This window comes from Phocoena sinus, chromosome 8 (assembly GCF_008692025.1).
Source record: "Phocoena sinus isolate mPhoSin1 chromosome 8, mPhoSin1.pri, whole genome shotgun sequence".
Classification (NCBI taxonomy): Eukaryota; Metazoa; Chordata; class Mammalia; order Artiodactyla; family Phocoenidae; genus Phocoena; species Phocoena sinus.
The window spans coordinates 102,823,680-102,840,711 of NC_045770.1; the positions used below are offsets into that span (position 1 = coordinate 102,823,680).

A 17,032-nucleotide genomic window follows, 5' to 3' on the forward strand; every position below is an offset into this window, starting at 1 on the left:
AAATCGTGAAACGGATATTACAGCCTCCAGAGGAGGAAGGAAGGGAGGGGGCTGAAGATGGAAGGAGGGGCAGTGCGGGGGACCCAACGGGGGACAGGGCTGGGGGGCCCAACAGGTGGCAGAGCTGCAGCTGAGAAGTAACAGGGTGGGAGGAGGAGGTACCCCAGATGAGGAGTAGGCCAGGGGGAGTGGGGTCTCAAAGGGAAAGATGGGCATGGGGTCAAGGAAGTTTGAGGGAGGGGGCTGAGGCCATTGCCAGGTCCTCAGATATTGTGCTTTGCAGGTGGGAGTTGGGGTGCTCAGGCCTCCACTCCCAGGACAACCTGCAGTTGCTGTAGGACATGCCTCGGCTTGGGGGAGGGGAGCTGGGGAGGTAGCTCCCATTCTCAGACTGCTGTCTAGAGCCTCCTCACCCCAGGGGCAGCCTGGCTCAGCTTCAGAACCTTTCGAAGACCCCCAGTCCACCCTCCTCACCAAGACCAGCCTCTGAAGTGGCCTTAGCCTTCCTCAGGTAGTGGTGACCCCCAAAACCTCCATGCTGCAAACTCGGGAGGGAAGAGCTGGGTTGGGAGAGGCTGCCAGAGGCTGCCAGCAGGATCAATATGCATTTCCTCTGGAAGTCCCTGTCCTTCCGGCTGGCAGCAGCGCCAGGCCAGGAGGCTGCAAGCCCAAGGAGTGTGCCCCCCCCCCGCCGCTCCTTCCCCCACACCCAGCACTCAGGGCTGCCACCTCCCTCCCATGATTCTCTGTAGTGAGCTCCCCGTTGCTGGAAGTATACAAGCAGAGGCTGAAAGACCACCTGTCAAGCAAGGGACATTCAGCTGCGGGCTGAAGGCTATGGCTATACATGACCACCAGGCTCAGCAATTCTACTTTCAAGTTTTAGGCCCCCAAGATTCTGGACTCCTAGAGATTCTAGACCTCCCCCCAAAACTCTCTGTTCCATGGTTTCCTGGTTCTAAGGCTCTATCCCCCACAATCCTACCTCCCCCCAAGATTCCAGACACATGAGATTCCAGATCTCCCGAGATTCTCTGACTACAGAGTTTTCTGCGCCACAGTTCTAGTCCCTGTGCTTACGGACCCCTGCCCTCTGCCCCCCGCGAGGATTCTAGGCACTGATAGTCCAGGTTAATGACTTGGGCCTTTATTCCATCTGGAAAACACAAATATTCACAAGAATCTGTACAACCTTAGGGACACCAGCCCTGGCCCTGCCCTCAGCTGCATGCCACCCTCACACCCCGCCCCCCAGCCCCGGCCTGCTGCCACAGCACCCCAGGCTCCCTGCTCTGGTCCAAGTCTTTTCTCCAAAGCAGGCATGAGTGCTTGATCCAGTCACAGCTGGGAAGAAAAACACAGAGGTTGTGAGGAAGACCCTCCCCACTCCCCAAAAAGCAGGATCCCACCTGGCCTGGGCCATTTGGACAGAGCACCCGTCCCACCCATCCCCCCATTGCCCCAGCCCTGAGTGGGGAGGCTCCGCCCAGGCTGCAGGGGGGGCTCACCATCAATTACAAGTGGATGTCAAACACGCCATCCTCCACCGTCTGAACCTCCTCCTCTCGGATCTCTGCAGGGAGGGGGGTGTCACAGGACCAATTCCTGGGTCCCTGTGCCCTCAGCAGCCCTTCTCCCCATCACTGGAGGCACCCGGCCCCATCCCAGAAGCAGAACCATCCACCAAAAATCAATTCACTGAATGACCAAAAGGTCCAATTTTTGAGGCTCTTTTTCTAAGTTTTCATTTTGCCACAGCTTTTTTGCGGCCACAGATTTATCGGTGCAGTTTGTTTAAATGTCCGTTTTGTGCGTGCTTTACATTTTAGACCCCAGCACTTCTGGAAGGCTCAATGCGAATGGTTTCATCTTTTCTGTATTTGAGAACTTATGACCTGTGCCTGCCTCTATTTTTGAGGACTTATGCCAGTCTGAACAGTTGTGGTCAACTGCCTTAGACCCCAGTTGAACATGGTCGTTCAGAGTGTCCTCAGCAAAATAATCATTTGAGGAATTGTCATTCAGAAAACTGACCTGGAACCACCAATGGCCCCAAGAGAGCTGCTGGGAGCTTTGGGGGGCAAGGGACTTTTCTCAGAATAGCCTCCAAAGCAGCCAAAAAGGGAAACACAGGCAAATGGCTCACAAAACTCCCTCTCCAACCCCTTGTCAATCCCCCTAACAAAATAAGAGTGCAAATTGAATCTTGAAGTCTCTTTCACGTTTACTCTTTTTTATTTATTAGTCTCTCTCCTCCTCAGCCTCAGAGGGTTGAGGGCTCCCTGGTCACCTTCTGACACCCTTACCTGTCCAGCCCTTCTCCATCACCCTACCAAAATAAGACAATTACAAACTCTGCAATCATTTCCATCCTGGAGAAGGTAATACTATGCCACCACGGCCTTGCCTCCCTCCCTCCACAGGCCAGTACAAAAAGAGACCCCTTCTTACCTGGAGGCCGGGAGCCTCGCCTGCCAGGGCGGGGCAGGGAGAAGCTGAAGGCGCGATGGTGGGTATGTGTGGGTGAGGGTGCAGACCCCTCCAGACTCACACTCTGGGCCCGGCGCCGGCACTCAACTGACAGACGATCCTTGCACTGCTTGTGGCAGTTAACACCACAGGCTGGGGAGGCAGATGGGGAGCCCAGCCAGATCAACTGATCAGAATACCCTTCCCCATTCCACAGGCCTGCACCTCTCCCCAGGTCCCTTTGCTCCTGAGCAGCTGCCCCACCAAAACAAGAGCCTCCTTTCCAAGTGCTCTCTTCATCCTACACGGCAGTCTGTGCCCTCTCCAAAGCTCCCTGTTCCTGGGCAGCTGCCCCACCAAAACAAGAGCCTCCTTTCCAAGTGCTCTCTTCATCCTACTCGGCAGTCTGTGCCCTCTCCAAAGCTCCCTGTTCCTGGGCAGCTGCCTCACCAAAATAAAGGCCCTGGTTTTTCTTTGTTTGTTTGTTGTTTTTTGGGTTTTTGGTTTGCTTGTTTTGGTTTTTGGTTTCTGGGGGTTTTTTTTGGCAAAACTGCGAGGCAGGTGGGATCTTACTTCCCAGAGCAGGGGTCGAACCCACACCCCCTGCAGTGGAAGCACGGAGTCTTAACCACTGGATGGCCACGGAAGTCCCAACAAAAGCCCTGTTAAAGGCTACCCCCTTCACGTCAATCAGCATGCCTCTCTGGCCCTAAGGTACTTCACTCCTTGGCAATTACCCCACCAAAATGAGAATATTCACCCAGATAGTAACTCTTCCCAAAAAACTCAGCCCAGCAGCCTTGCAACTCCATCTCACCTCGGCATTTGAGGCCCTGCTTGTAGATGCCCAGGATCTGAAATAGAGGAGGGGGCCGCAGTAGGGGGGAGGGGTTTAGAGGGGATGACTCTACTTCTTCCTTTCCATGGGCAGGGAGTGGGACTGACCCTTTCTGGAGCCTTAGGGCCCCCCTCAGGGTTTTGTTCAGAACAGCAAGAGGGGAGGCAGGTGGAATTAAGGTTTGCCTAGGCTGAGAAGGCTCTGGCAGGGGCGGGGCCAGAAGGGAGGGCGGGCGTGGATGGAGCGGGGCCGGTGCTGGAGGGGCGTGGCTTGGGCGGGGGCTCACCAGGGCCTTGCAGTGGCGGCAGGCGACCGGGCGCAAGGAGTTGCTCTCGTGGAAGTTGTGTACGAAGCCCATGCGGCCACCCAGCACAGAGCTGGAGCGCAGAAAGTAGGAGACCATCTCCTCCTTGCTGATGCAGCCATCCCTGTCCGGGAAGGGGGAGGGCCTCAGCTCTGGGGGCCTCCCTGGGACCACCCACCACCAGCTTAACCCATCCCACTGGGAAAAACCCCTACCAAGTTAAAGGTCCTCACCGACTCCTGATTTTGGACCCCTGGTGCAGGAAAGAGAAAGAACACTAGACTTGGAGTCAGGCAGATGTAGTAGCTGCTACTAACTAGTTGTGTGGTCTTGGGCAAGTCAATTGCCCTGGGTTTCCTCCCTGGAAAAATGGGGATCATAATTCCTGCCCTGCTCACTTCACAGAGTTGGCGTGTAAACTAAAATTGCTCTGCACTTTCCCATGGGATTATCAGCTTCTGTTTCCCAAAGTGAGCTCTGTGGAACACCAGTCCGGAGCCCTGAGAATTAAGAGATCTCTGATGAGTTTGGGGACCAGGTAAGATTGGAAAAAGCTGCACCTGTCTCACTCTTGCATAATCCTGCCAGAAAGGTAATCCAGGGATTCCCCACGGAGCCCTTTTTTTTCATCCATTCACACATTTTAGGGAAAGAGTGAGCACGTGCTCTGGAGACGGACAGAACTCAGTTCAAATTTGGGCTCTACTTCTTCTCTGTGTGACTTCACGCCCCATCCCTCGGTTTCCTCTTCTATAAATGGGGACGATGACAGTTCCTACACCTCAGAGGCCTTTGGGTAAGGCTTAAATGAGATAGTGCACATGGAACATTGACAACAGCGTCTGTAATGGTTAATAGATGCTGGGCCACTGGGAGCTATTTCCACCAGGGGTGGCCCTTGTCAGAAACGCCTGCCCATTGTATTTACGTGATCCAGGTTGTCCTTCAAATCAGTGGTACATTGGGACGACCGATGGTTCATGAAAATATGTAAACCTAGGCTCCTATCTCACACTGTTCGTGAAAACTTAATTCCCACTAAATTCAGAACACTAATGTAAAAAATAAGAATTTCAAAGTATCTGAAAAGGTATAAGGGAAGAATTTTGTAACCTTGAGGGGATGAAGGCCTTTCTACGCATAACACAAATCCGAGAAGCCATAAAGGAAAAGACTGACATATTGAGCACACATTTTTTAAAAATTTTATATGGAAAAGGACAACATAAATGACAGACTGGGAGAAAATATTTGCAAACATATTCAACACCAAGGGTTAATATCCATTAACAGAGATTCTAGAAATCAATGAGAAAAAGACTCACAAACCCAGTGGAATAATGGACAAAGGACACGAACAGGCAATATACAGAAGAAACAGAAGTGGCCGGTAAACATATGAAGATCTCCTACCCCCACTAGTATTAAAGAAATGCAAATTTAACCAAGACGCCATTTGCCAATTAGACTGGCAAAATTGTAAAGCTTATTATAGCATCCACTGTTGGCAAGGAAGCTGGGAAATGGGCACTCGTTCACTGTTGATGGGAGTGCGAGCTGGCACAACCTTGCCTGAGGTCACCTTGGCAGTCTCTCTTCTAATTTAGAATGTGCATATCTTTTGATCCAATTATCCCACTTCTAGGAATTTCTCCTACAAAAATAGTGGCCTGAGTGCATGGGTACAAAGATGCTCACAGTAGCATGGTGGATATTAATAGCGAAAAACTGGGAACAGTCGACATGTCCATCAGCGGGAGAATGGTGAGACAAATGATGGCCCAGCCACACAGTGTAATTCTCTGCAGCTGTTCTAAAGAATGAGGTAGCTCTGCATGAATCGGCCTGGAAAGATGTCCGTGATGAGGGTTTAAGTGGAAAACAAAAGTGAAAAAACACAAAGCATGCGGTTCCGTCAAGACAGTGATTTAAAAACAAAAACAAGAAACCCTGAAAACCCTACTGCCACAAATACCCAGATGCTGGTTAAAATATATCAAAAATTGCTTTAAATGCATAGGTGAGTTTGCAAGAAACGGAAACCCCCAAGTTTCAGAAACAAAGAGAGATCTTCGAATTGATTCAGTGAGCTGTGGCTGCCCCAGGAGCCGGGTGCTGGATTTTGATAACTGCCTGGGGCCTGCAGGAGGTGGGGAGTTAAGGCTGAGGCGCCTGCATGAAGCTGACGCCTTGAAGGTCTCCAAGGGCTGCACCCTCCCTAAAAGTGTGGCCTGGAAAAACTCCACCCTAACACAGGGAGGTGACAGGGAACTGTTTTCAACTCAGAGAAAACTCTGTTTTCAACTATTTGTTCCCAACGCTGGGAGGAGAAACAAAGCAACTACAATGAATGCCACTGGCGGAACCAGATTTATACCATCATCCTGTTTGTCTGTGAAACAGACACAGACAAATTCTCTAACAATCTGCAACACGCATGAAAAAAAGACTGGAAAGATACCGGCATTGCCGCACCAGTAATGTTACGAACATAGTTACTAATGACAGCCTCTGAGTGGGAAAGGAGGGAGGGAATTTTCACTTCTTACCTTATACACTTTGCTCACTATAAATCTATTTTACTACCTGGATTTTTTTTTAACCATGCATTTTTATAATATGGGAAAAAACCCAGCTTTTTGAAATATGGATAACACTGAAAAGTAAATCGACCTGGGATGGACTATAAATTTTGATTGGAATTTTGTCCGCTCAGCAAAACCAGGGTGCGAACATGGTTGCATGTTTAACCTACTCCAGAGAACCGGCTGTCTGTCCAAATTGTCAGCATGTGAATTGTGAATTGTTGCTAAGCAAGTGGGTGCCGCTCACTGCAGGCCTTTCTTATCTATTCATTAAGACAGGCTACCCAGGAGTTCAACGTGCCCACACTTTTTGCCAGCTGTGAGCTCCACAAATAAAATGGCATTTATGTAGCAACAGTCCCCAGGCCACCGTCTTTGCAAGATTCAGGTGGAGTCACCCCACCCCTTCTTCGGTCTGAATAAGTGAGGTAACCCTGTGCCTCTGCAGCTGGAAGCCTCCCCGAAAATAAGAGCCCCTCCCCACATGGGTGGCTTCCTCCCTCAAGATCATCTGGTTCAATGTCCTCATCTTGCACGGGAGGAAACTAAAACCCAAGGGGAAGTGAGCCTGCTTTCCCTCTCCCCCTGCCCCCAGGCCTCCTCACTGGTTCTGGTCGAAGTCCCCAAAGGCGCTGAGGTAAGGAAAGTTCCCACGGATGATCTGGAACTCCTCCTGTGAGATGTGGCCGTCCCCATCGACATCGAAGTTCCGGAACACAGACTGGAGTACATAGAGGGACACATGGGGGAGGGGAGGATAAAAGGAGCATTGGCCCCACCCTGCCCACATTCCCAGTCCAAGTGATGAAGGGCGGGCGTCTCAGCCGTGGGCAGCTGTCTGTCTCCCCCACCACCTCCCTTCTCCGTACCCCCATCCCAACCCCACCCATCAGCTGCGCCCCGTGCCTTCTGGAGACTGAGTGTTGGCCCTTGAACCTGGCACTGGTGGCGGCTCCCAGGGCAGTGCCCTGGCAAAACTAGCCTTGATTGACCACTACGGACCTGTCCCCCCAGCCCGCAGACTCCAGAGCTGGCTGCCACGGAGTCTCACCTCCACCATCTTCTCAATGTGCTCCACCATGAGTGCCTGATCCAGCTTGGGTTTGGCCGCTGAGGTCCACTCCTCCAGCACCGGGGGCCGGGGAGGCGGCGTGCAGCTGGTGGGGCTGCTTGGCTGTGGGAATGGTCGAGGCTGAGAGAGGGCCAGAGGTGAGGAAGCCCAGGGCCCAGTGGAGGAGAGAGGGCAAGCCCTGGGGACAAGGAAGCCTGCCCAACGAGCAGGATAGGTGAGGTAGCCTCTAATCTTGGAACTCCCAGGAGGGCAGAGGTGGGGGAGGAAGAGGATGGGCCGAGTGGGTAAGCAGAGATTCCGTCCCTCACCGAGGACTTGGAGCGCGGTTCCCGCTGCAGGGACAGCTGGTAGAGCTCATCCTCTGTCTGATACTGATCCAGAGACACCTGGGACACACAGGTCTGATCACGCCCACCGGCCTCCGCGGCTCTCAGGAGCCCACTGCCCAGAACTCAGACCCACAGGTTTACCTAGAGGTCGCAGCCCAGCCCCGAGCCTGGCCCAGAAGCTAGACTCGGGACAAAGGCCAGCTTAGAACACATCCCAGCAACCACACGCCAGCCTAGCACACAGACCAGAACCTGTATCTCGGCCCCAAACCTTGAACACAATGCACTGTCAAGATCTCAGCCAAGAATCCAGGTCGCAACCCAGCTGAGAGCTCTGAAATTCCCCCCAACATAGAATCCCACCCAGCAACCAGACTCCAGCTCAGATTTCAATCCCCATCTCAGTCCAGAACCCAGAAACAGGTAAGACTTCACACCAAACCTTAAAACCTAAGCCCCAGCCCAACGATTAGAACCTAGTCCAGATCTGGACTAGAACCCAACTCCTACGCTAGGGCTCAAAACCAAGTCCAAGACCAAGCCCAGAAGCTCAGAGCTCAGGGCCATGTTTAAAAGCCGCCCCTGGGGAACTCCCTGGCGGTCCAGGGGTTAGGACTCGGCCCTTTCACTGCCGAGGGTGCGGGTTCCATCCCTGGTCAGGGAACTAAGATCCCACAAGCCATGAAGCACAGCCAAAAACTAAAAGTTAAAAAAATAAAATAAAAGCCACCCCTATACCCAGAATCCAGAGTTTGACCCCAAACCTTGAACACAGCCCACTGCTAGGAACTCAACCCAGGGCCTAGGCCCAGCCTCAAGTCCACATGCCAGCCTCAGGGGCCCACAGTCCCATCTGGAGGCTAGAACCCTTCTCCAAGTTCACCCCAGCCTTGGGGCCCAGGCTGGGTGTCAGTTCTTCGATCATAACTGAGAACCCAAGGCCAAGCCTGCAGGACCAGGTGCAGCTGTGGACCCTGCTGCCTGGCCCCTCACCGTCAGCAGGCTCAGCAGGTCGGGGTTGGCTTGCACTGGGGGCTGAAGGCTGGTCACCATGGCCAGCTCCTCCAGGATGCTGAAGAGCTGCTTCATCTTGGCCCCATTAAGTCGGGTCCGGGTGGGGTCCAGCCAGTCAGGCAGTGCCAGCTGCAGGGCCACCAGGTCCTTGAGGTGCACACCCAAGATGGGGAAGCGGAAACCCACGCAGGCTGCCAGCCGGCGTCGGTAGTTGCCATAGTTACCAGTGGCCGTCACTAGTTCTGTCAGACCTTCCCAGAGCTGGGGGACAAAGGGCAGAGGGTCACACAAACACACACACACACACACACACACACACACACACACACACACACACACACACACACATCACATATCTCAAGCTCAGCTCTCCTTCCCCTGCCCAGCCCTGGAAATGTGGGAGAGGATGTGGAGTCAGGGTTAGGGATGGGTGAAAGGTCAAAAGCCTCCCTCACTATCCCCCAACACTGGCTCCCTTAGCCCCTGGGAATCAGAAGTCATAGGTCACGAGTTCAAAGGGACACCCACTACCAAATACCACACCTCTACACCAGGCCTGGGCACAGATTATCATCAACATTTAACAGAAGAGGGGACTTCCCTGGTGGTCCAGTGGTAAAGAACCCGCCTTCCAATGCAGGGGACACGGGTTTGATTCTTGGTCAGGGAGCTAAGATCCCACATGCCGCGAGGCATCTAGGCCCCCGTGCCGCAACTACTGAGCTCGCGTGCCTCAACAAGAGAGCCTGTGGGCCGCAAACTACAGAGCCCAGCACTCTGGAACCTGTGCGCCACAACTAGAGAGAAGCCCGCACGCCACAATGAAGAGCCCGCGCCGCGACAAAAGATCCCGCAAGCTTCAATGAAGACCCCCACGTGCCGCAGCTAAGACCCGACACAGCCAAAAACATAAAGAAAATAAATAAATATTTTTTAAAAAAACCATTTCACAGGAGAGGAAACTGAGGATCAGGGAGGCAGAGCAGCACAGGATGATGATTTTGAAGAATATTCTTAGTGGTATCATTCGTAACAGCCCAAACTGGAAAAACCCCAAATGTTCAATAGTAGAGGAGATACACAAATCGGGGTAGACTAAAACATTATACGGCAACGGAAGTGAATGAACAATTGCTCCACATAACGGAATGTAAGAATGAAAGAAGCAAGAAGTAAAATCACGTATATAACAATTCCATTCATAGCAGGTTCAAAAACAGGCAACAAGAAACGCACATGCTTTTGGGATGCATGCACAGGTGGTAAAGCTATCAAGAAAAACAAGGTCAGGAATTCCCTGGTGGTCCAGTGGTTAGGATTCTGAGCTTTCACTGCAGGGAGCACGGGTGTGGGGACTAAGATCCCACATGCCGCGCAGTATGGCCAAAATAAATGAATAAATAAATAAAAACTTTTAAAAAGAAAGAAAGAAAAGCAAGGTAATCATCCTTAGGAATGTTATGACATTGTTTGCCTCTGATGAGGACGGAGTTGTGCTCTAAGGTGCTGGGAGCTTCGGGGGCTGGCAGTGTTCTACTTCTTGACCTGAGTGGTAGTTACACAGGCGTTTTCTAATTTTTTTTAACTGTACATATGTTTTATAGACTCTTCTATATGTATGTCACCAGTTATGTTTTTTAAAATAAAATAGGGACTTCCCTGGTGGTCCCGTGGTTAAAACTCGGTGCTTCCACTGCAGGGGGCACAGGTTTGATCCCTGGTCAGGGAACTAAGATCCCACATGTGTGTGGCGCGACCAAAATAAAATAAAATAAAATAAGCAGGGGAAGAGTAAAGCACGAGCTTTGAAGTTCGGCAGACCTGTGAGACTCCACTCTGCTGCTTTCACTGTGCAACTGGAAAAGGATTTAACCCCCAGACTCAGTTTCCTCATTTATCAAATGAAGAGGGAGTGCCCAGCCTCCAGCACTGCTGGGAGTTCTCAGCGAGGCCAGCCCTGGGAAGGCTGACCAGGCCATTCCCCTGACCCCCCCGAGTCTCAAGCACCTTGATGGTCTCTGGGCTCACGTGGCTGTGGGTCTCCTTGAGGCGGGAGATGGAGCTGTGGCTCAGGCCCCCGACCACCGCCATCAGCGTGTTGAAATTCTGCAGCTCCAGGAGTTTCTGGGGAATAAATGGAGAGAGATGAGGCAGTGAGTCACTGAGTGGGCCCAGAATTTGGCCCAGCTTTTCTGGAGAAGACCTAGCAGTGGGTTAGGGGAAAGGACGGACTCAGCCCTACTGGCAATTTGGGAGGTTGGGGGGAAGGGGAGGGGCAGGCACCTCTGCAACGTGGACGAAGTGTGTGATGACCAGGGCCCGCTGCGGGGCTGTGGGCTTGCTGAGAATCATGAGTTGCACCCACTGCGAGACACTGTTGAAGAGGGAGATGAATCGCTCCAGGACAGGGTTGTCCACGGTGCAGCCGTGAGTCACAAAACTGTGATAGTCCTGGAACTGCAGGCACAGTGGCCTCAGCACCCCGGGGCCCCTCCCCTCACCAATGGCCGCTCCTCACCCTCCAGCGGCCCTTTGGTGGTTACATTGAAACCCCAGACCCACCCTGTGACCCCACCTACCCCAGAGACCCTGCCCCTCCTGGCACCCCCTCCCCAGCCCACCCCCGCTCCCTGACTGAAGGCCATTGGGCCGCACCAGGATCTTGCAAAAGGAGCGATATTCCAAGTAGGTGAGATGTGCTGCCAGCTCCATGGGGTCCAGGTGGTCAAACAACAGGGACATCTTGCGCTTTTTCTGTTCCACAGGGTTCCTCTGGGTCACCTGCCGATTCCACTTGTAGGTGGGGCTGGGGGAGTGGGGCGGGGCAGTGAGTCCTTTGCTGAAGATGCCCCACCCCTCATGGCCCTACACTCATACCACTCACGCTGACCGCGAGACGCTGTGCAGAGCACGAATGTCCCCAGTCCCAGCACCTCCTGCAATCTCCCCCTCATCACGCACTCAACACAGATTTATGGAAGACCTACTCTGTGACAGGCACTGTGCTAGGCGCTGGGGGTACAGAGATGAGCAAGACACGGTTCCTGCCCCCGAGGAGCTCACAGTCTACTGAGGGAGACAGACACAGAAACAAACAATCACGAAATAGCGTGGCACAAGTGTGGAGGTCTTTGGGCAGAGGTCTGCACAAAGTGTCATGGAGGAACAGAGGCAGGAACGACAAATTCTGCCCTCAAAGAGTCCACAGACACTCCACACTTGTGCTAAGTTTTGATAACACGGAGGAGGAGGCAAGGGGACATGAGCAAAGCGCCATGGTGGGAAAGGATGCAGGAGCTGCAGAATGGTGAGTGGACCCGTGCAGCTGCAGTATGAGATGCCTGGTATGGGGTGGTGGGCTGTGGAAGATGAGGCAGGAATGCCAAGCTGGCCTGAGACTATGAAAGGCCTTAATCCCCAGCCGAGGCATTCTGAAGACGATAGGCAGCCATAGAAGGTTTTTAAGCAAGAGTGACATGACCCTCACCCATTCAATTCGACAAACATTTATGAAGTGCAGATGGTGTAGGATGCTGAGTGCCCTGCCCAGCCCTCCGAGCTCCCCCCCACGCACACGCTCTCGATGTCGATGAGGCTGCTGTGCCGGCGGTTCCCTTCTTGGTCTAGCAGAGCCTTCAGCTCCTTGATCTGCTCAGCGAGCTCAGGATTCAAGTCAAACTCTGCTGGGAATGCTGAGATCCAGTACCTGGTGGAGGTTCAGAGTCACCCAAGGCAGCCCTTCCCCCACCATCCCCTAGGACTGTAGTTCCCCAGAGAGGGGGAAAGAGCCTCGAACTGTGGTTCCCCTTTCCCAGCTCTTTCCTTCCCTACCTGCACTGGGCAGATCAGAAAACAGGGACCGGGCCAGGACCAGGAAGGGGCAAGCCTGCGGCAGCCCAACCACCATGGACAGAGCCGGGTTCAAACCCACGTGACCAGCTTCCAGAACGAGCTATTTCCACTCCTTCAGGCCAGTCTGAAGCCTGAGATAAGGGAGCAGAGGAGGAGACAGAGCCCCAAGAGGAAGACTCACCTGACCAGATGGCATGTTTTCACCTGAAGCGAACTGGAGTTGTCCTTCCGGGATTGTTGGTAGGTGAAGCAGAGTTAAGGAAAACAAGCATGGAGACTTACTCTAGAAAAGGAGGCAGGGGATGGAACCCGAGTTCTTGGGGGAGGCTGAGGGCAGGGCCCGGTTCTAGGAGAAATTCTAGGGGTGGGGTCTGGGGCGGGCAGGGCCCAAGCTCTGGAAAGGGGCTGAAAGCAGAGGTGAGGTGTGAGCTTTGGGAGGGTGCCTGGATGGAATGGGGGCCAGATTCTGGGAGAGGCTGAGAGCAGGACCTGGGTTCTGGGAGAGAAGCAAGAGGCAGAACCTGCGCTGGGAGTAGGAACAGGTCCTAGGCTGTGGGGAGGACAGAGCAAGGGCTAGGCTGGGGAGAGACCCGGGGACGGGGCCTTAGTTCTAAGGGGAGGAAAGGGGTGGAGCTTAGGCCCTAGCTGCAGCCTGGGCCAATCCTGAATTCTGTGATGTGGGAGTGGCCCACGCTCTAGGAGCGAAGCCCCTCCTCTGCCCTCGCTGGGCAGCGGGGCTCCCTTATGGATGCGGACTGCAGGGCCCTTGGCGAGGCCGGCGAAGGATATACGTACAGCAGTTTTGCCGCCAGCTGAGAGGAAGGGATGTACCAGGGGTGCATCATGAGGAACATGCGCACCAGCTGCGGGTCCCGCACCTTCCCGGAGTCATCTAACTCCGAGGGGTCAAGGAGAAGCGGGTTGACCCTACGTCCCGCAGCTTCGGTCCCTAAACCCTACCCCGCAGCCTGCCGGATTTCTGGCTCCCGGCCGCCTCCGGCTTTCCGAGGGCTCCGAAACCAGGAGGCAGATTATAAAGTAAAGGTAGGGTGGAAGAGGGATAAGGCAGGATCCGAGGAACTAGAGGAGAGGAGCGTCTGAGTCGGGCCTGTAGTTTGGAGGGGAACCAGCTGGGGCGGAAGGAGACGGGTTCCGCGGGGTCAAGAATCCAGAGGTCATTTCCTGAGTGCCTGGGGAAGGGGCACCCCTTCACCAGATAAGCCACCCCCCCATCAGCCGGGAACAGCTTCCAGGCCGCAATAGCGAGTTCCTCCGGATCCCCCGGGGAGACAGATAACGGTCCTCGTGGGTCAGAGTCTGGGGACCCCGTCGCTCCTCCCTTCAACGCTGGTATACTAGGGAAGGGAAACCTTTTCTCTTTCTGCACCGTGTGGATCTCTCTACCCCGGGATGAAGAGGAGACTTTCGCCAAAGAGGCTGCAGGATGCGAGTTGGGCAGAGGTCTGCCCTGGGAGGCAGGGGTCAGGGTTCAGGCTCCCGGCTGGTCTCAGGCTGGGCGTGTCCTCCCGTGCCACTCACCGAAGGCTTCAATGCAACCACGGAGCAGCTCCTCCACCGTGCAGCCCTTGTCCAGGTCCAGGGTGCCCGCCATGGCCTCCGGCGCGGGTAGGCTGGGCCAAGCTGCGCTCCGAGAGCCTCCACGGGTCTCGGACCTGACCCCTGTCCCGGGAGAGACAGAGCCGGAGTCTGCGGAGGCGCGGGCCAGGGGAGCGGCCCCGCGGACAGAAATGGGGCGGGGCAGGCACGCCCCCTGCTGGGCAGGGGCGGAGTCGTCCGCCGCGGCCACTCCTGGGGTTAACTGGCCCGGGATGTTGCAACCCACCAGTTGGGAAACGAACTGACCAAGAAGCTTCCGGCCCACCCTTGGAGTCGTGGGAGGGCTGAGGGACTCCCCGGGGATAGGGACGAGCCAGAACTCGGGGGGCTGGTTAGTGTCCCAGCCCCCCCTCCCCGCAGGCCCTCTTCTCACGTCCTCTCCCCAGAGGCACCTGCAGCACCCCGCAGCTCAGTTCTGCGCCCCTCCCGCTTCCCTCCCTTCACAGCCTCCCTTCCCCCGCAGGGTTATTTTGGGAACCCAGAGCCTGAGGGGACCTCGGAGGAATTTCTCCCTGGGATGAGAGGGGGGAGGAACCCAGGCGTCCTGCCCGCGTCGCCCCCTCCCGGGCTCCCCGGAAAGGAAGGCGGGGCTGTGGCAGCCCCCAGGGGCCTGCCATTGGGGAGGCGGCCTGGAGCGGAGAGGAACATTCCTGGGGCGGGGGGGCGGGGCGGAGAGGGCGGAGCGGGGAGCCCACTGCGGCCCGGAGGCGTCAGCGGGAAGCCTGAGCCTGGGAATCGCGCGCTCCCAAGCCACCTCCTCCGTGAAGGCCCCAAGGGTCCCGGCTCAGACCTTCCGCAGGCTATCTTCATCCCCAGACCCTGACGCAGGTCCCCATACTGCACAGTCGAAGTGAGTGCACACACAGGCCGTCCACACTCGAGCACAGAGTAGGGTGCCCAGAAGGGGGCGCTAGCACCGTGCGGGGTGGAGAGTGCCTGTACGACTCCACCAGCAGCTCCAGTCACTGGCGGGAATATACGCACCCATGCAGAGACACTCATTCCACACCCGAGGCCAGGGACCCACATCGGGGTGCAAGAATGCCTGAGGCTCCCAAGAAGCCGAGCCTCAGGCAATTACCTCCCATACTCTCTCTCTCACACACAATGGCACCCACAGCCCTCGCACACCTGAACGAAGGAAACCTCGGACACACATACCCAGCTCTCTACCCCAGAATGCAAACCCATTGGAGGGGGCCCTGCTGCTCACTAGAGCCAGGCCAGCCTGGAGTTCCGCGGCCACAGCAGCGCGACATCCGCACACGCGTGTACACACGCAAGGCAGTGCACCTACACGCATGTACACTCTCCCACACATGCACACACCCGGTGGGTATGCACACACGCCCATTCCGCCCCCGCCCCCTTCACCTGCGATCTAGGGCCAGCCCTGCGGCCCCAGCGACCTGACATCCCGTACCCACGGACGCTGGCAAAGCCTTGCCCCACAGAAGGTACCCCGCCCCTACACATACTCCCCCGGGCTGCGGGAGGGGGGGAGCGGGGGGCTCCTCTATGGAGTTCTCTGGTAGACTTTTCCTAGGAGCCACCCAGAGTCATCACCCCGCGGCTCTCCCGCTTCCTCGCTGTGTGACCTTGAGAGTCACTTGGCCTCTCGGAGCCTCAATTTTCTCATCTGTCAAATGGGGGCTTCGCCGGGGAAGGTCCCGCTGAGACGTGGCTAGGAAGAGCCGGGTGCGCCCCGTTTGCCGCCCCCTCCCGCGCTTGTCCAGGGAGCTTCGGGTCTCTCGTCAGGTCCCTCCTAAGCCCTGACCCGGACCGCAGACTCCCCACCCACCAACCCACCCGCCGCCCCCAGCCCGTCTGCGCCGCCCTCAAGGGCCCCTAGGGGCCGGACCTCCTCTGCCCTGAGCACCTCCCCGCCCCGCGCTCATTCACTCACACTTGGGACCCGTAGCAAGAAGCCCGCACCCGGCCCGACTGGCGCCACCTCCGTGCTCTCCCGCCCGCCGACCTCGCTGCGGCTGCGGCTCCCGCCCGCTCTCCGCGCCGCGGCCCAGCTCCCCGCCGCCCCGCCCCCGCGCCGCGGCCGCCCCCTCCTCTCCCCTCCCCTCCCCTCCCACCCCTACGCCGGGCTCCGCACCGGCGGCTGCGCCTCCCCCATCGGGGGCTCCCTCTCGCCCCGCACGCGGCGGTCCCTGCGGCAGCTTAACCCCTGCCCTGCCGCGCCGCCCGGGAGACGAGGGTCGCGGGCGGGGGGGCTGCGCCACGGGCCGCGCCGAGGGTGGGTGAGGGGAGGTCAGGCCGCTCGGGACATGGAAGGGGGGAACTAAACCACCGGTCCTCTCCCCCCATCACAGACACCCCCTGCCCCCCGCCCTGTCTGGTGTGGGGCAGAGGAAGCCGGGAGGGGCAGGAAGTAGACTGCGGTGGGGAAGGGGCGCCCCGCCCAGCCCCCGGCCCGGGTTCCTGTTTTCGAGACAAACCGTTCCCACGGGGCTAACCCGGCCTGGGGCCGGGCGTCTTCCTGCGGGCAGCGGGGGGCACAGGTTGGGTAGAGATCGGGGGCGTGGGCGCGGCGGGTCCTTGTGATAGCCTGGGGGAGGGGCTAGGACAAGGTGGGAACACTTGGGGGAGAGGGGCTTGTGGGGAGGGAGGAATGAAAACGCGGCTACCTGGAGAAGGGGCCTCGAGGTCTGGGGATAGAGGGAGCTCCAGTTCACACAGGAGGGACTGGGGCCCCGGAAGCCTGGCTCCCCATGAGGCCAGATGAAAAGGGGCAGCTGCAAGCGACGGGTGGGTTCTCCGCAGCTAGAAAACTGGAGCCTGGAGGCCTGGCCAACGCCCCCCCCCCCCCCCCCCCCCCCCGGCAGAGAGGAACTTGGGAGGGGAAGCCGCAGGCGGTTGGGGTCCCCACAAGCCGGGCCTAGGGGAGCCGGTAACCGTTTCCGGCTGTTCAGGTTCAAACACACTCACTGTGAAACCATC

At 56.5% G+C, this 17,032-nt stretch overlaps 1 protein-coding gene across 8 annotated transcripts; it reads right to left on the reverse strand.

Annotated features, from left to right (window-relative positions):
• Window positions 1–1,125: 1,125 nt before the first annotated feature.
• On the reverse strand, window positions 1,126–16,738 carry RASGRP2 (RAS guanyl releasing protein 2). Of its 8 annotated transcripts, none has more exons than XM_032640306.1 (17): window positions 16,720–16,738; window positions 14,003–14,143; window positions 13,253–13,355; window positions 12,645–12,707; window positions 12,186–12,317; window positions 11,267–11,417; window positions 10,895–11,068; window positions 10,619–10,735; window positions 8,591–8,872; window positions 7,577–7,654; window positions 7,248–7,370; window positions 6,802–6,917; window positions 3,594–3,735; window positions 3,230–3,323; window positions 2,452–2,622; window positions 1,509–1,573; window positions 1,126–1,344 (listed from the first exon to the last, which is right to left on the reverse strand). In XM_032640306.1, the coding sequence occupies exons 2-16, from the start codon at window positions 14,073–14,075 to the stop codon at window positions 1,515–1,517; spliced, it is 1,878 nt and encodes a 625-aa protein (XP_032496197.1). In that variant the 5' UTR covers window positions 14,076–14,143; window positions 16,720–16,738; the 3' UTR covers window positions 1,126–1,344; window positions 1,509–1,514. The 8 variants fall into 8 exon arrangements, with proteins under 8 accessions (XP_032496197.1, XP_032496195.1, XP_032496200.1 ...); XM_032640304.1 differs by lacking the exon at window positions 16,720–16,738 and adding an exon at window positions 16,188–16,315; XM_032640309.1 differs by lacking the exon at window positions 16,720–16,738 and adding an exon at window positions 15,987–16,107 and having other exon boundaries at window positions 3,287–3,323.
• Between the last annotated feature and the right edge of the window lie 294 nt (window positions 16,739–17,032).